The 19,697-nt window shown below is 39.3% G+C and overlaps 1 protein-coding gene across 8 annotated transcripts in view; it reads left to right on the plus strand.

The window, feature by feature from the left end:
- The window catches only part of CCSER1 (coiled-coil serine rich protein 1), a 733,964-nt gene that overhangs the window by 277,109 nt on the left and 437,158 nt on the right, over window positions 1-19,697 (plus strand). For all 8 annotated transcript variants that reach the window (XM_064449956.1, XM_064449958.1, XM_064449955.1 and 5 more), the window contains exon 6: window positions 3,185-3,395. In XM_064449956.1, coding sequence (XP_064306026.1) covers window positions 3,185-3,395 — 211 coding nt within the window. The remainder of the gene's footprint in view (window positions 1-3,184; window positions 3,396-19,697) is intronic.

A 19,697-nucleotide genomic window follows, 5' to 3' on the forward strand; every position in this document is an offset into this window, starting at 1 on the left:
TGCCATCTGTAAGGAGCTCCTGCACTACCAGTCGAGGAACCAGCCCCTTTTCCAACTTCAGAGGCAAGGAGGTGTTTTACTAGTAAGGGGAAACTTCTAATTTTAGTACGAACTTTTTTTTTTCCTTGCAAAATCTCTACTGCTGCTTTGAATGAATTGCAGTGGATTACCGTAATAATACTGTAATAGACCACCTGGACATTGTTAATAATGAACTTGATGAAATATCAGTTCTGGAATGAATTTAACATGAGCTTTTTCCTGCAGTGAGCAGGAGTCATATCAGACAGTGAAGAGATTTTCTGTCACAGATCAGTTACATTCTTCTCAGATAGTTCAGAGATACTGTATGATCTGAATGCTCACTGTAAACCAACTCTGAGTTACCATTTTCCAGTAGCAATTGAGTTGGGTTTTAAACTCTTATGACCATGAATGGCGATATATTATTAAGGTGCTTTTCATACTTGTACAAGGTTCTGTATTTGAAAAGACGGTAATTTTGTGTGTTGAGCAGTGTGATGTCAACATAAAGCTCACTGAAGTAATTGAAGGTATTTTCGTCAGCTGAAATTAAGATTTGCTGTATTTCCAGTATATTTATGTCTTATACATAAATACAGTGTCTCTTCCCTGTAAGAGAGGATGATAACTCTCCAGGAATACTACTTGTTTCATCGTTAGTGGGGCAGCAGGGTATTGCTGTTGATGCCAGGCTATCCCTGATAACGTGCTGTAGAAGACTTCTGGGAGGCGTTACATCTTAAGTTGGTCCTTTCTCAGTGTCAGGATGTTACCCACATAAGATGACTCTTCAGGAGCATGAGGAAGATAAAACTTTGGTGGGACTCGCAAGGGGAACATGCAGAATATTCTAAAGAAGAATTTGTCTCCCTGCCTGCAGGCACTGGGCAGGAAAAAAAGAGGACCTTGTTTCATCTTACTCAATTTAAATAATGTGCTTTTCTGGCTACATAAATCTTACTCAAGTGTAGATTCCAATAGTTTGAATATGGCTTCTTTTATAAACCCTTAAAAGTGGCCTATATTATGAAACTTCAGTTAAAAGTTGTTTTTTCTCTGCATGATTTATTCCTGAGGCTTCTTTAATAAGGGCTATGAATCAGCAGTGGCTTAATAACCTTTAGTCAGAAGCACCTTTACCATCCACCTCAGATTATTATTTTAAAAGATGCAAAATATTCTACTCACAAAGTTGTTTCAATGTATTTAAAAATTAAAATAGATTAATTTCATTGTTTTATGAGAGTCTTGAAAGGCCTGGATTAGAAAATTTTAGTTCCATTTGCCATCATGAGCATCTGTCCATATCCGTGATCTCTGTGGTGCAGTTCTTGATCATGTCCTCCCTACTGCACATTACAGAGCTTGCAAAATAGGAAAATGCACCATTCATAAGAGGATAGTTCTAGCAGGCTCATTTCCAGTTTGTTAGTATGGCAACGGGAATTGCTTGCCTTGAGAAATCACATTAATCCCTTTTTGTATGTGGTTCCTATGAAACCAAAGTTAACTAAGGAAAATTTCATGTAGAAAAATATTCTTTGTCCTTCTGAATTATGGCCATGCTTAAAATTCAGAGTCAGTTTTGTGTTGCATGAAAATTCAAATGGAACAGAAAATTGGAACTGTACATGAAATTAATAATAATTGTCATTTTCTTCACCGCTTGTGCTAACATCTTTAATTGTAGTGAATTAATTTAGTATGAATATGGATGTAATGCATTGCTGTTACAACACTTTTGTAATTTAGTAATAATTAGTATACCACTATTGCACAGTGCAGCCACATTCTCAGATTTATTCTCCATTCCCTTTTTCCTTGCTGGTTGAAGAGACGATAGGTGCAACATTAAAGTTGTGAATGCTTTCATGCCAGAAAAATTCTTAGTGTTTTTAGTTACATTCTGTTCCTCCAAAATGTCAATCTCTATTTAAATTATTTTTCCACTGTTAAACTCTTGCCATATTGTGGCTGATTTCAGCTGATTGATTCTATGACCTCTAGGTCATGGAATGACACAGCTGGGAAGGGACCTCTGCAGGTCTCTGCTCCAAGCTCTTGCTCAAAGCACATCCAATTGGAGCAGGTTACTCAGTGGCTTGCCCCATCATGTTGTGAATATCTCCAAGATGGATGTCTCACAGCACCTCTGAGCCCCTGTTTCTTTGCTTGACCACCCTCATGGCAATAAGTAAGTAAGCAAATAAAGTTCTTATATCTGGTCACAATTGCCTGTATTCCAGCTTCTGTCCATTGCCTTTCATCCTGTTGCTGTGCCTCCCTAAAAGTAGCCTGGCTCCCATTATCTTCGCACCCTCTCACTGGGGACATATCTCTGGTCAACAATGAGATTCCCTTTGCCTTCTCTTTGACAGACTGAGCAAAGCTGGCTCTCTTAGCCTCTCCTCATTTATTGCACACCTCAGCCCCCTCACCATCTTGTTGGTCTTCGCTGGACTTGCTCCAGTATGGCAAAGTCTTATAGGTATCTTGCTCTAATATTAAAGGAAGATAGTATGTATGCAGCAAAGTAATAGTATTCTGTTACCTCCAAAGTCCATCAAACTCTTTCTGAATCATTCTATTCTCTTAAATGGATTCTAAACTACAACTTAATGTTGTTTTGTTTCATGTTCTGCATAAGTAGCTTCAATGGTAACTAAACTTCAGAGTGCTTACAGAGCAATTAAATTTCAAATTCCATTTTATAGAATAGCAGGTTCATCTTATGTCACTGGGCCAGCCCAGAAAGGAGTATTTTCTTTGGCAATTTTCTTATCTTTTTGAGCTCTAAGCCCAAAGCATATGGAAGAATATGATTTAGCTTTTGAAAGTACATGACAGATTCATTTTTTCATCAAGCTGAACTGGAATAAAATAGGCCTGTAGCAGTCTTGCCCATAGGATATTTTGTTTAAAGAAAATAGCTTTCTTTAAGGGTGTGGGATAGACCATGGCTTCAATTCCTGTAGAAAATTTATAAATACATATTTTATTGCTAACACCATATGGGTATATGTATATTATAAAGGCCATTCATGCTAGCAGGCTCAAAAAGTGAATGTGTAATGTGTCTTTGAACTCAAGGAATTAAAAGCCAAAATTATTGAGTTCTTCTTCATATTTCAGTGTTGATCTTTCTGTTTTCTCTTGTAAGGAACCTGTCTCTGAAGCTGTCGAAGGAGGTAGACCAAGGAGAAGCCAGGTACCCTCGTGTTAGCCAGCTGGCTGGCAGCCCATCTGTGGAGTGGCCTTTTACTGGTCTGGAAGAAGGTGGAGGCATTGAGTCTTTGCCCTTCAGATTGATGCTGCAAGATTGCACAGCTGTAAAGACATTGCTTCTGAAAATGAAGAGGGTTCTTCAAGAGGTAATCACCCACTCATTCGTTAGATTAGTAGATTTCAGCATTAATGAGCTAAGCAGCAGAAAAGGGTCAGAAAAGTTTATGGACTTGATGTCTTCTAATACGTCTTGAATATATGGAATTGATGCAGAAGTATAAATAGTAGTGCCTCAACATGGTGGAGGTCCGAAAGTTTATACTATAGCAGAATTTAACTAATACTTCCATCTTGGTGTGCAGAGTATAAAGCTTCTTTTAGGCTTTCACCAAAAAGTGGGCAGGGGACACAAACTGCTTTAGATCAAAATAAATTGTATTGTTTTCCTCTAATATTTGAGAGCTTTTCAGTTTTCTTACTACATTTGTTAATCAGTATGAAGTCGTATGCAATTTATTCAGAGGAGAGATGCAAAGGAAAAGGATGTTCTCATAAGTAACAGTACTAAAATTAAAGGTTACTAGCTTGAGTTTGTGAATGATGGCTCAAATCAGATTTCTTAGGCCATTCTAACAATTTCAAGAGTCCTGGCTTGTCCTGTCCTGCTATATTCTCCTGCTTCCCCCATGGACTGCTGGTGTTGCTCTGAAAATTTTCTTTTGCATCCAGTTCCCTTTAGGATTTTAGAAGAAAACAAATTGTTATTGGGTTGGTGGGGTTTTTCTCGTTTGGTGGTTTGTTCTGGGTTTTTTTTTGGACACTTCCCAGCTTTGGAGCTTTGACTCAGATACATTTTTGACAAGCTTTCATCTTCATGTTAGTGAACTGCAGCGTGCATCTCTTCTTTGAGATCTACAAGAAATTTTTTTTTTTTTTGTTATCTATACTTCATAGAATTACAGAATAATTTAGGTTCAGAGGGCCGTCTGGGCGTCCAACCCCCCTACTCAAAGCAAGGCCAACAGGTTGCTCAGGTCGTTGTCCACATACATTTTTGTTACCTTAATGGGGTTTCCACATAATCTCCAGGCAGCTGTTCCAATATTTGACTACATAATTGTAATTTTTTTCCCTAAGGTATAATCAGAATTTCCCATGTTGCAACTTCACCGTATGACAAAGTGCTCGTCCCTTAACTGAGATATTTAAATACCAAAATAAGGCTTTGGCAAGTTTGGTTTTTTTTACTGCTCACTTCTTGATCAGCTGTATCTAAATTCAACCAATTGTTGTTGTGTCTGAGAAGGTTTGTCAAAGGTTTAGTTATGATAGTTATCCATTAGTCCTCCTAAATAGCATGTTTTTGCTGGATGGCAAGCCTCATGCCTTCCACTTTCCTACAGTTCACTAGAAGCTTTATATATGCTATTGGGCTTCTTAATGGGTTTCTGTTTTGCTGAATCCAGAATTGAAATAATTAATTCTCCATCAGTCCCTGCTTATATAGGTCAGAATATAGAGTGAATTTAAAGGTTCTTCTCCACTGAGCCACTAGGAAGGATGTGTAACCCTATTATTTATAGAAATAAATTATAAGAATTTTAATAATACATGACATAGCAGTTGTAACATTCAGCTGGTAACAATGGCAGCATGCTCTGTTGCTTCTAGTGTGAATAATTCTATGTTTTTCTCAGCGAAGTTCCTTCTTACCATGATGTAAGAATTGTAAGCATAAGAATTTTATTTTTAACTTACCAAGTTCCATTAAACAACTGCGATTTTCAACATGGAGATATGTTGTACCGTGTAGTACTTCACCCTTAAAACCATTCACCAGGTGATATCCATGAAAGGAACACAAGGTATTTCATGTGACTCACTGGAATTTCATGTCCAGTTACTAATACCTCCTTATGTAACTCATATTGATTTTGTTTTTTCATCTTAATCATTTAGTCCTTTACTTACTTGATCCTTTGTACCGTATAATTTCCATCTCCCCACCTGACTGTAACACGGTGTGATTCTGTCCTTTCCTTTTCTTTTTGTCTTGCCTTCCTTATGAAATCAGAATGGCCTTTTTCTAATTCTGCTGCTGGATATTATATGTGATGCATATATATGTGCTGTAATTTACCTCCCTGTTTTTCAGGAAGATGGAATATCCTAGTAGTAGTACATATTGTTCTAGTGTACACAGCTAAACAAAACTCTAACATAGCTAGAATGAAATGAGCAATCTGATGATTATCAAAAACTTTTCCTACCTTGAGTGGTTACCTGTATTTTGTTTTTTAATGACCAACTTGTATAATGTCAGTGATAGGAAAGATGGGAGCGTACTTTTTAGTAGCCCCATCTGAGAAGTAGCTGTTTGATATGTAGTGCAATATTCCAGTTGTACTGATAGAAATACACATACTAATTCTTGAAACAAAAAAATACTTTTCAAGGTCATTGTTAAACTACACAGTTTTCATCTCTCCACAGAGTTAATAAACCTATCCGCCACACAGTGGGCATTATCCATGGTATAACTGCAGGAGAGTGAAAGAGCAGTAACAACAAAATATTCACAAACAGTCTTTAAAACACATTAAAATATTAGGTATTAAACCAAAACCGGAATATGATTTGAAAGAACATAAGCAGCTAGTTTGAACAACCAAAGAGAAGATGACCTTGAAATATATTACAAATTGATATCGGAGTGACACAACTTGATTATCTTCAGAAATACAGACATTTATACATTTATGTCACTTTTAAATTATTAGTGAAAGATTCCAGGAAAATATAATTCCATTGGATTGAAATATTGTGGTGAAGAATCTGATAAATAAGTCTTCTGAGCATATTTGGCAGGCAGTTTCCATGAAGAAGGTACCCTACTTCCATTTTAACTAGATGTAATTTCTTCATCCAAAAATCACTTCTGCCCCAACCAATATTATAAATCTAACTCACAACAGTACAGAATTAAAAGACATAAAAGAAAAATTCTTTCCTTACCATGGAACGTTCATATATTTTTAAATGTAGTCAAACATAGTCTCTGGCAGGCTTATATTGGATAGAAATGAAATATTTTATGCCTATAACAGTATAAAATAAGTATTTTTATATATAAAAATAATAATATGTCACATGTTTTCATCCACTTTAAAAAATATACAAAGCATACAATCTACATGGGAAAAATTACACATGAGTTACCAGAAAAAAAGCTGCAGTATTTCTGTTTTATAGCTGATGTTACCCATTGAAGAAGAAATTACAGTAGTGTACACCTCTTTATTGAAAAATAGCATGTTAATTGAGTTAAAATATTAGCCCTGTTATTGAATATAATCCTTCTTCTTAAGCACAGAGCGTTGCTTCTAAGGAGCAATTTAATTACGATCTGCCAAAATGCAATACTAGCTAGTACAATATGCTATTTTTTTGTGTGTTGCAGTTGCTTGTAATTGAAGAATCTAAATGGAAAAACTGCATCCAATATATGCTGTACTGTGCTGCAGATTTATAAAGCTGTGAGTTTAGCTTGTTATTAGTCTTATCATGAAAAGGGAAATTGAAGACATGGCAGTAACTTGCAAGATTGAGAATGTTATTAGGTAATGTATTTGGTAAAAGACTAATGAGTGATCGTTCAATTAAGAAAATTAATTACCATTTCACTTTCCGTGAAAAAGCCTCGAAAATTTATACTTATAATTCTTTATAGCTTTGGCCATGCAGGTCTCGGAAGGCAGATTGTCCCCTAATGTCTTGCTCATTGCCGGGGGGGACGTGGACTAGATGACCTTTAAAGGTCCCTTCCAGCCCAAACTATTCTATGATTCTATGAACCTCATTGAACAAAGCTGAAGATAGTCTGGGGGACCCTGGCACATGAGGAAACTCAGTGATCCACCAGAAATCAGTCCTGAAAGTATGTCTGAATCTGCTTGGCAGCTTTTTCTCATGGATGTTCTATTTCTGACAGACAGATCTGCAATAAATGGAGTAACCAAGGCTTGTGAGCTCCTGAGTTTCATGATAAAGCATTATGAGAGATTAGGAGCACAGACAGCTTGATAAAAGCCATTTCAGCATATAAGACAATACAAGCTGTTGTGAGCCTGTCTGTAATTTACAAGTAGTTTTTGGTCTCCCTTTTCTGTCCACCTCACTGGTGTTTATTGAACAGGGTTTTTTTTATCAAAGTCTGCTTGGTGTTGACCTTTTTCTCAGTAATAACTCTTCTTATTAAGGAAAAAAAAAAAAAGAAGAAAATGGGGAGTTGGATGGATGAAATTGGTAGGTTCACCCTCTCCTAAGAAATGGATCTTTCACTTTCTGACTTCAGACAGGCCTTTCTGCTCGTAACTGGTCTTCAACTGAGAATCTGTGTCGTCTTTTCTCCTCCATACACTTCGCTATACTTTCTATGTTTTATCATATTTCTGGCTACTAATAGATTGCATATAGTCAGTGAGCTTCTAAAAATTAGGCTGTGACTTTTTCCTCACTTATTGCTGTCAACAAAAATGAATATACAATGCCTCTGTCCCAAACAAAACATGGGCTTTCCATTACTCTTCCAGATGAGACTGAAATTATTTCCATCTATTAACTTTTTTATGGTTTGAGTTATAGCTAACTGAGGCAATCTCAGAGGCTGGCTAATTGAGGAGAAATTTAAGGGCTTTCTTTGCCTTTGTTGAAATCATTGGTAGATCATTTCAGGCAGAGACATATGAGGAAAACTCATATGGTTTTGATTTTGCGCCTAGCAAGAGAGGGTCTTTATGATGAAATAAACATAGTGAACAAGTACAGCTATTTTGGGAAGGAGTCCATTTAGTCAATGGTAATGGGTTTTTATTCAAACTTTAGATGTTGAGCTTGTTGATTATTTTTACTGAATGTCTCAGTAAAAAGTAAATCTTTCCAACGTTTAGGCTTATTTCTACAGGTCACATTTTGCCTGTATTCTTTATGAAATATATACGTTATCAACTACATAATTCTACTTCTAGATATTTTTATGGGGCTATCAGAAGTGACCTTACTGGTTGCTAATCTAGAAAATTAAGATGTGTTGTCTGTATATTTGTGTAATTTCGAATATAAATTATTCAGTGCATGCCCATGATTCTTTCACAGCTCTGCAAAACACCATGCAGGCTGTGGAGCTTTAGAAGATGAAGCTAATTGCTACGATTAGCGATAGGGATAAGTCACTCTGGACATATATTGCATAGTGTTTTACTAATTAATCATTTATTTTACTGAGGCAAATTGCAGCTGTCTGTGGTGGTCATTAAAACTTAATGTGACCTGTACAGTGTTTTTTGATTGCGCTTGAAAAAATGAGAAATGTGGAAAATTATGTCAAAATCATTGTGAGACTGGCCATGACAGTTGCCTGAGACTTGGGGGACAGAGTGAGACCACTCAGTCCGCAATTAGCCTGTCAGATATCACTGTCTACATTATTTCCCCCCATGTATCTTTCACCTCATCAGTAAAAACCCTATAATTACAGAGTCTTCATTTATGCTGCATTTGCAATCTACTACTGGAAAGTAGTAAGAGAAAGCTAAAAGTAGTTTGAGTTATTTTGTAACCTGATGGCTAAGAAATATGGAATTTGCCTTAAACTATGGTTTTTAAAGACATTAAAGCATTTGCTGCAGTCCACTATGAAATGTATTGTGTTTACTAATATTGTTGGTTAGCCACTTAGGAAGCAATTGCAAGTTTAATACACTGTGAAATACTGCAGGTTTTCTTCCTTTAAGTAACTTTGTAATTAACCACTATAGCATTACTGATTTATTCGACAACTCTGCATTTAATGCAGTCCCTTTTATCAAGTAATTCATGCTGGAAATTGGTAATTCCTTCATTTCATGGTGTGTTGACACTGCATATACCCATACATTTAAATAACTAATAATAAAAATGTACAAGATTTAGTAATAGGATTTAACTTTATCATAATGGATTGCTTTTTCACTTGGAAATATACATTGGCATACCCTTGCCCAGCTGCTTGCACAGAGAGAGCAGAACACCCCATTGGCACACTTTGTATGTATTTTCTAGTAGCATATTTGAGGGTAATGGAGAATATTGGGAGCTGGTGGATATAATCAGATGTTCTCTTTGGCAGTGAAGATGTTATATTCTAAGAGCATCCATTATAAGGTATTTAATAGGAACAAACAAACCCAGTGTTTGTTATTTAGCTAGATGTTCTCAAGGTACAAGAGAACTCTTTTTCTCCCCGTAGTTTTTAGGCAAGCTGCACAGGGCAAATAACGCCTCCAACATTGTTATCATGTGTGTTAAGCTTAGCATATATACTACTCTAAAATAGGTTGTAATGCTGCAATTCCAGTCTCAATCCTATTACTTAAGTTTCTTAGCTGAATAAGCCTTAGTTCAGATAATAAGAAAAGGTGCTGGAGAACCATCAGACTATTTCAGTTCGTGCAATATGGATTTTAGTGTGTGCAGCATTTAAAATTTCTTGAAATTTTAACAGCTGTTTAATTGTACTTGGGAAATCCCTTTACCTGGTAGATCAAGACATGTACTCCACTGATTCATTTAGAAGACTACCTTGGTAGAAGTTGAGCAGTTTGGGAAATTATTTTAAAGATGAAGAGTTAAGAAAAATGTTGCATATTTTTGTGTCTTAGAATCATAGAATCATTTAGGTTGGAAAAGACCTTTAAGATCATCGAGTCCAACCGTTAACCTAACATTGCCCAGTCCACCACTAGACCATGTCCGTAAGCACCACATCCAAATGTCTTTTAAATACTTCCAGGGATGGTGACTTAACCACTTCCCTGGGCAGCCTGATCCAATCCTTGATAACCCATTCAGTTATCCCCTGGCGCAACTTGAGGCCATTTCCTCTTGTCTTATTACTTGTTACCTCCTTTCAGGTAGTTGTAGAGAGGCATAAGGTCTCCCCTTGGCCTCCCTTCTCCAGGTTAAACAGACCCAGTTCCCTCAGCCGCTCCTCATAAAGCTTGCTCTCCAGACCCTTCACCAACTTCATTGCCCTTCTCTGGACACGCTCCAGCACTTCAGTGTCTTCCTTGTACTGAGGGGCCCAAAACTGATCACAGTATTCCAGGTGCGGCCTCACCAGTGCCGAGTACAGGGGCTCGATCACTTCTCTACTCCTGCTGGCCACACTCATTCTGATACAAGCCAGGGCAATGTTGGCCTTCTTGGCCACCTGGGCACACTGCTGGCACATGTTCAGCAGGCTGTAGACCAACACCTCCAGGTCCATTTCCACTGGGCAGCTTTCCAGCTGCTCTTCCCCAAGCCTGGAGTGTTGCATGGCGTTGTTGTTGTGACTGAAGTGCAGGACCCGACACTGAGCCTTGTTGAACCTCATACGATTGGCCTCAGCCCATCGACCCAGCCTGTGCAGGTCCCTCTGCAGAGCCTGCCTTCCCTCAAGCAGATCAACACTCCCACCCAACTTGGTGTCACCTGCAAACTTACTGAGGGTGCACTCAATCCCCTCATCCAGATCATTTGATAAAGATCTCAAACAGAACTGGACCTGCTGCTGAGCCCTGGGGAGCAGCACTTATGACCAGCTGCCAATTGGATTTAACTCCATCCACCACAGCTCTTTGGGCCCAGCCATCCAGCCATTTTTTTGCCCAGCAGAGTGCGCCCATCCATGCCACGAGCAGCCAGTTGCTGCAGAGGAATGCTGTGGGAAACGGTGCCAAAGGCTTTACTAAAGTCTAGGTAGACAACATCCACAGCCTTTCCCTCATCTCCTAAGTGGGTCACCTTGTCACAGAAGGAGGCCACGTTAGTCAAGCAGGACCTGCCGTTCATGGCCCCTTGCTGACTGGGCCTCATCACCTGGTTGTCCTGTACGTGCTGCGTGATGGCACTCACTATGATCTGCTCCATAACCTTCCCTGGTACCGAGGTCGGGCTGACAGGCCTGTAGTTCCCGAAATCCTCCTTCCGGCCCTTCTTGTAGCTGGGTGACGTGTTTGCTAACCTCCAGTCAACTGGGACCTCCCCAGTTAGCCAGGACTGCTGATAAATGATGGAAAGTGGCTTGGTGAGCACATTCACCAGCTCCCTTGGTCCCCTTGGGTGGGTCCCATCCAGCCCCATAGATTTGTCTGTGTCCAAGTGCTCTAGCAGGTTGCTAACCGTTTCCCCTTGGATTATGGGGGCGTCATTCTGCGCCCCGTCCCTGCCTTCCAGCTCAGGGGGCTGGGTACCCAGAGAACACCCATCTTACTCTTAAAGTGTGAGGCAAAAAAAATATTAAGTACCTCAGCCTTTTCCTCATCCTTTGTCAGTGTGTTTCCCCCCACACCCATAAAGGATGGAGGTTCTCCTTGGCCCTCCTTTTTGTTGCTCATATATTTATAGAAACACTTTTTTAGTGTCTTCTACAGCAGTAGCCAGATTAAGTTGTAGCTGGGCTTTGGCCTTCTACTTTTCTCCCTGCATAACCTCACAACATCCTTATAGTCCTCCTGAGTGGCCTGCCCCTTCTGCCAAAGGACATAAGCTGTCTGGGTTTTTTTTCCTGAGTTCCAGCCAAAGCTCTCTGTTCCACCAGACCGGTCTTCTCCCTCGCCGGCTCGTCTTTCGGCACACGGGGACGGCCTGCTCCGGTGCCTTTCGGAGCTCTTCCTTGAAAAATGTCCCGCCTTTTTGGACTGTTTTGCTCTTCAGGATCTTGAACAGGTCCTCCTGACAGTGTATTCATTTGCTGATACTCTGTGTGTACTTAATGAGCTTGAGGTTACAGGCTGGGACTGGCACACAAGTTTGGGGTCCTGCAGAGTCACACTAATCTCACCTCAGGAAAAAGGTCTTCTGAAATGATCCAACTGAGTTAGCCGTTCATGTCACTGCCCACACTCATGAAGAAGTTCTTTTGCGGGCCACGTTTAGAGCGTTTTTGAGCCACACTTTGAGATTATCAGTCTCAAATGAATATATTTAATTTTTAATATTGAGAAATAGAAGTTTTCCCAGCTCTATGTTATGTTTCTTCCACTGCTGACCTAGTGGCTTAATCTTTGTAGACTACATATGTGTATGTGCTGGAGCCATATTGAAATCACATTCACCATGAAACATGTTGGGCTCCCACATGTAGAGATTATATTGGTATACGTGTCTACTCCGTGTATTCAGAAAGCAAGTGATCAACTACTTTCTTCTCCTGTTGTTGCCTGGATGAAGCATTTTCATATGGCAGTGTGATGTGCTCGAGGTCAGCACAGATTTGCATAGCATGCTGCCCCAGCGTCTTCAACAGCCAAGTCTTAACTGCACCTTGCAGAGAAGCATTAAAAGTAGCAACCCCATTAATAAGTAATTTCCCAACATCAGCAGTTCTGCGCAATTGGCTGTGATTAACTTGTGGTTGAAGACCATAAAATTATAACAGCTACAAAAATGAAACCATTTTCCCATTTAGTACTTCCATGGTTTTGATCAGTTGCTGCAGGTCAGTCAGCTAAATCCCCCCCGACGCTCCTTGGCAGCGGAGCTGATCACATCAATTACATTTTCTGATAAATCTGCAAATACTGAAAAGTGCGCTACAAAATAATGAGCAAAGAGTGGAAGAAATCGAGACCGTCTGTAGAAGTCTATAGAAGGAATTGATTATACTCAGTTGTTAGAGCTCATGAGTAATTTTGAGATAAATGACACATATAGTACGCAGGGTAGATGGAAGAGTTTCTGATAAGAAAACGAATAATACTGCCAGATATAACAGATTTCCCAGTGAGTTATCCAGTTCTGTTAACAAAAAGCAGTTGGAAATAGGAGTGGGATGAACACGAGTGCACAACACCCAAGCTGCACTATAACTGAATTTCCTGCAAATATACTGGGGTTGTAGGTATGAAAATACCAACTTGTCAGACGGTTTTCTAACTTATGAGGAGCATGTAGTATAGCTGATGCCATTGCCTCCAAGTCCAGTAGGTTGAAACCAAAAAGAATTATCCTCATTTAAATAGTTTTTCAACTTCTGGAGTTTCACAGTCCTGTATTCCCGCTATATTAAGATTTTGTCCTCCTCATGATGGGTTTCAGAGATTTCCTGACATGGAAAAATGACTGGTTATATAGGTAAATCAGTAAAAGTTATGATATGCAACTGTTGCCATAGATGGATGTACAAGAAGAATAAAAATGTAACAGATAAAAATGTAGGTCTGGTGTTCAGGTAGTGGAGTGCCAGCCATGCATGCAGCTACCCATTTCAGTATTTGCGTTTGTATATGACCATATAGATGATTTGGTAGAATTTAAATTTAATCTCTTAATTAATTTTCCTTTACCCTTGATCAGCCAGAATTTATGAAACAAGTGCTAGTGTAATTGCAGAAATTCTCACAGTTCGCAGCATGGATCTTGGCATAGCTCTGTGCTGCAGATTTATTTAATGTTTTCTCTGCGCAGTGCGTGCCATTACTTTGCAGCCCAGGTTATCAGAACAGTGCTGATCATTTTCCTAGGGAAGAAAAGATGTGAAAATTGTTGATATAGCATGCTTTCATAAATTCATTATTTTGGTGAAAATAAAGCTGATTTTGTGCAGTCTGGCTCCACTTTAATTCATGAAGATGAAGTGATTTGTTTGAAGGGTAACATGATGATTCCCAGTGACAGAAAGGGAAACCTTCTTTTTTTTTGGAAAAGAATTTAGAAATCACACATCAGGGACATATCCTACACCTGGTTTTGTAACTGTCCAGGGCCAGTTGGTAGGCATGTGTATTTTTTATGAGCACGTGGTGTATATAAAGAAATATTGCATATGTCCAACAAGCTCTATTTCTCTCCGTTACATACCTTAATATTGTAAGTACGGCAGTTCTCTGCCTTTGGCCAGAGCCTCAGCTGGGTGTGAAATAGCATAGGTCCATTTAATCCAGCTGGTACTCGGTGCCTTTTCAGAAAGCTGCTCTCTTCGTCTTTCTTTCTCCTTAGGTTTTGATGTGAGTTCCCCTTACAGAGACAGTAATCGTCCATGTGATTAAGAGCTCATGGATGAAAATGCATGTTAGGTCATGTCTGGACTTTTTTTTCTGAACTTAAATTGAAAACTCTACTTTGTTGTCACTTCTGGACTCAATAAAAAAATTTGTGAAGTTGTCAGGTAAAAGCAATATCCTCATTTACAAGCTTAAAAGAGAGGTTTCTTCTTTTTATCAACAATTCTTATGCCAAATCTGTGTGAAGATAATCTAGATAGGAGCAAAGATATGTTCAGAAATAACTGGTGTTGCCTCAGTAGAAACTGAGCATGTCATAAAGCAAATAAGCAGAGGACACAAAGGATACAGACTGTGACTTTCGTCTTGTAAGCAGGGTAGAGATAATGAGAATGTACGGTTAGCCAAGGATCACTTATATTCTAGGGTTTTTACTTCTTGTACATGTCTCTATTTTTCCTGTTCCTATTGGGCAAATCGTTGTTGTTGTTGTTTTGTTGTTTCTTTTGTGTTTGTTTGGTTTTTTTTTTTTTAATATAAGGAAAACAGCTCTTGGGTCACAGCTACAAAATGCCACTGTGGAAAAAGAGGACCAGGTTTCTATTACTTGCCTCCCCATGCAAATTCTCATCTAAAAATCTCTTCTTCACTTTTGGTTTAAACTGTTACGATTTTCGATGAGGGATGAAATAAATGCTTGAATTGCCAGTGTATAGCCATGCCAGGCTTGCTCCTCTGTGTAAGACCTTTGCTGCTATTAAACTTCTGGCAATAGCACAGAGAAGGCAAGCAGTGTTTGTGTCAGTCCTTTTGCTAAGAGAATAAGCATTTCTTGTTCTCCTCAGACCCCAACCCCCTGTGGGGTTATAAGACCTAGCAGTCTTTTTTTTTTCTATCTATACTTTGTGATGCAGCTCTGGATCAGATGGTGTCTTAAACTTGTACTCTTGGCTTGTCTGATATTTAGTTTCTCATGCACAGTGCTATGGAGCAATGATTGCTTTGAAAATAAGGCTAGCGTGGCACATGTCGAGAGAGACAGTTTAGTGTGTCTGTATGTTTTATAGATAAAAGATTTAACCAAAATAATCACCTAAGGTCTAAACAAATCAGAGTTACTAACTATTAACTCTTACTACTATTAACTCTTACTATTAACTATTAACTATTAACTATTAACTATTACTACTAACTTTCTGGATTTGCCCCATCAGAAGGAATAACTTTGTATTCCTTTTTTGTACACTACTTTGACATTTAAATGGAGAGTTAAGCTTTTTTTGATTTCTCAAACTGAACATGCAAGGTAAAGTTTGAGATAACCCAGGATGAAAATACTGCCAGTCATACTGACTTTTCTAAAACCAGTCAACTGTCATAAGTATATGCTGGCTAGTTCTCTTTCTCATTAAAGATCTCTTTCAAAGCTCATTGAGGCAATGGAGAGCTCTGCATTGAGGTTAGTGAGCTTTCCGTAACTCCCTGAATGAATAAGACCATGACATCATAATGAATTTGTATTCATAGTTTCTGTTTGTATGTGGCTGCCCTTATAATTTGCATTCTGGTGGTGCCAGACTGCCTTTCTTCATTCTGATTGTGTATGCGTGTCTGTGGGTAAAGTGTGGGTATATAGCTGTAAATTATTTATATATTTTTCCAATAAATTAGTCAGGAAGATACGTGTGGCTTTGTAGTACACACATGAGCATATAGTGCTCATTCTTACAGATATGCCTAAAATAAGTCCACTGTTTCTTGCTGTTTACCCTGATGACAAAATTGAATTTGCTGCTAAAAACTGAGACTGTACTAAAAACCTGTAATATAATTCCAAATAGAAAGTATTTTTAAAATCTGTGTTTCTTAGACTGTTGTTTAGATACTGATATTTCCCACTCTATGTCACTCCATCGTTCATTGGACTCTTTTTTCACAACTGATTTTTCTAATGAATATGAACTGTTATATATTTCTTTTGACTTCTGTGAATAATCTCTTTCTTAGTTGTGTCTTTTTTTATTGAGATGCCATTATGTTTTGACAATACAGGCTTCATAAGTATATTTTGTCTGGCAGTTTTGCAGACTATATTTTACCATATACTGTAGTTTGCTCATACAATACAATATTTGACTGTTGGTTTGCTTATATATTCATGAAATTAAATTTTTTTCACAGCTTTAAGATATTTCTGTTTTTCTCATGGTTATGGCATCTTTTAGCAGCTTCTGGAAAAATTTATTAGGGCAATTTATTGGATCAAAATATAATTGTTTGCTATTTGTATGTCATAGAATCACAGGATCACAGAATCCCAGGTTAGAAGGGACCTCAGGGATCATCTAGTCCAACCTTTCTAGGAAAAGCGCAGTCTAGACAAGATAGCCCAGCACCCTGTCCAGACGACTCTTGAAGGTGTCCAACGTGGCCGAGTCAACCACTTCCCTGGGGAGATTATTCCAATGGGTGACTGTCCTCACTGTGAAAAATTTCCCTCTCATGTCCAATTGGAATCTCCCCAAGAGCAATTTGTGTCTGTTCCCCCTTGTCCTCTCCATGCGACTCCTTGACTTCAACACATTCAATGTTTTCCTTAATGTAGAGTGCAGCTCCTCCACCTCTTCTACCCTGCCTGTCCTTACGAAAGAGCCTGTAACCGTCCATTGTGATCCCCCAGTCATCTGAGTTGTCCCACCATATTTCAGTTACTGCTATGATTTCATACCCGTCTGAGTGGGCACGGAGCTCCAGTTCCTCCTGTTTGTTACCTAGACTGCGTGCATTTGTATACATACACTTGAGGTGATTACTCTCGTGTTTCACCTCTTGGGAGACAGCTAAGGAACCTTTATCGCCACACTGCTTGGCCTGGTGTGAACATTTTCACAACTGATCCCACCCCCCAAGTCCTTCAGTTTAAAGCCCACCTCACTAGCCAGCCTCCTGCTGAAGATTCCTCTACCGCTTTTAGACAGATGGATGCAGTCCCTAACCACCACATCCAAATGTATTTAAATACCTCCAGGGATGGTGACTCAACCACTTCCCTGGGCAGCCTGTTCCAATGCCTGGCAACCCTTTCAATGAAGTAATATTTTCTAATATGCAACCTAAACCTCCCCTGGTGCAGCTTGAGGCCATCTCCTCTCGTCCTATTGCTTGTTCCTTGGGAGGAGAGACCGACACCCACCCCACTACAACCTCCTTTCAGGTAGCTGTAGAGAGCAAGAAGGTCTCCCCTCAGCCTCCTCTTCTCCAGGTTAAACAGACCCAGTTCCCTCAGCCGCTCCTCAGAAGACTTGTGCTCTAGACCCTTCACCGGCTTCATTGCCCTTCTCTGGACACACTCCAGTACTTCAGTGTCTTCCTTGTAGTGAGGGATCCAAAACTGAACACAGTATTTGAGGTGCGGCCTCACCAGTGCCGAGTACAGGGGCTCGATCACTTCTCTACTCCTGCTGGCCACACTCATTCTGATACAAGCCAGGGCAATGTTGGCCTTCTTGGCCACCTGGGCACACTGCTGGCACATGTTCAGCAGGCTGTAGACCAACACCCACAGTCCTTCTCCACCATGCAGCTTTCTAGCCACTGTTCTGGAGCGTTGCATGGTGTTATTGTGACCAAAGTGCAGGACCTGACACTGAGCCTTGTTGAACCTCATACAATTGGCCTCAGCCCATTTTGACCCAGCCTGTCCAGATCCCTCTGCAGAGTCTTCCTTCCCTCAAGCAGATCAACACTCTTGCCCAAGTTGGTGTTGCCTGCAAACTTACTGAGGGTGATAATGATAAAATATAAAAATATTATAACATATAAAAATAATTATAAAAGAATATAAAAACAAATTATGCTCAGTGTAGTTGCTCACCACTTGCTGACCAATGCCTAGCCTGTACCCAAGCAATGTCTGCTGCCCCCGGGTCAACTCCCTCTACTTTATATACTGAGCATGATGTCATATGGTATGGAACATCCCTTTGGCCAAGCTTGGGCCAGCTGTCTCAGCTGTGCCCTCTCCCATCTTCTTGTGCACCCCAGCAGAGCGTGGGGAGCTGAAAATGTCCTTAACTAGTATAAGCACTGCTTAGCAACAACTAAAACATCAGTATGTTATCAACATTATTCTCATCCTAAATTGAAAACACAGTACTAGGAAGGAAATTAACTCTATCCCAGCCAAAACCAAGACAGTGTTTTATGAAATATGTTTCCAGCAGAGCTGGAAGAAGGCACCCTGAGCATGTAGTATTGTGGCAGAATCACCACAGGTCCTGAAAGCCAGTACTTGCTTGCAGTGTTTGCATTTGTTCATGTAGTAGGACTGGGATATAGTGCATATTATTGTCATGCTGAATTTTATCTTTTACGATCTCATTTAGTTTTTTCTGTGCTCTGGTTATGATTTAGAACTTCATTCCATTTTCTATGGAAAAAAGATAGAAGTGAACCCTTTTGATGTGCTGAGACTGAAAATATGTGTTCTTCTAGAGCTGTTTCAATGTGTCGGAATAATCCAAATTTACATAGCAATAAACTAATTTTTCATTCATATCTTCTTTTTGGGAAATGCGATAGCAGCAGTGATAGCTTTTTTCATGTGCGTCATTCAGGAAGGCATTCTGTGCAAGTTACAGCAAAAAAACCAAAACCCTTCATTGCATCCATCTTGATTTTAGTGTTAAATTGCAAGTTCTTGCCGTGCTCTGGAATATAGTTGCACGAAGGAGACATCGTGAAGCAAAGACACGAAAATAGGAACAGGAGAAAAGTGGTGAAATATGAACTAAATGTGAGCAATAGAAATGCTTCGCTGGAAGGGCGGTTGTTTGAGCTAGTCTGGCACCCTGACAGGCTTGCTTCTGTATTTGGTACTTGCTGAAGCAAGTAATTTATCCTGGCAGTAACTTTGCCAGTACTGCAGGAATCCTATTTCACTAAGATTAACACCTTCTCCCTTGTTTCTAAGAACAAATATGCTTTATTTCTTGTTTCTGAATCTTCTTGTCATCTGTCTTACTGGTCTTGCTGTGGTTTGTGACCGTACCCTTTAGCAAGCGATTTTCATGAACTCCAGAAATATGATGTTGCAGCTAGGCATTTTAGCTTACTAAGTTTTTTTGTTTTTTGTTTTTTTGTTTTTTGTTTTTTGTTTTTGACAAGGCAACATTTCGTCATTTGAGCCTCTGGTCTGCTGCCCTAATTACTGCTGGTTTTAAAAGTTTTATCACTTTAGCATATCAAGACCTAGGTTGTTTTTTTTTCCCCTCCTTAATGCTGTCTGCTTTTGTAAGACTGTGAGCTCCAACCGCAAGAAAAAGCAAGAAGACAAAGGCTTGGGGTAGCCATTATTAGAGATGGCTTTTGGAGCAATGATTTGAAGTACTTATATACTGTATGCTGAAATGCTCAAAAGTCTCC

The sequence above is a fragment of the Phalacrocorax carbo genome, chromosome 4 (genome assembly GCF_963921805.1).
Source record: "Phalacrocorax carbo chromosome 4, bPhaCar2.1, whole genome shotgun sequence".
In the NCBI taxonomy this organism is placed as follows: domain Eukaryota; kingdom Metazoa; phylum Chordata; class Aves; order Suliformes; family Phalacrocoracidae; genus Phalacrocorax; species Phalacrocorax carbo.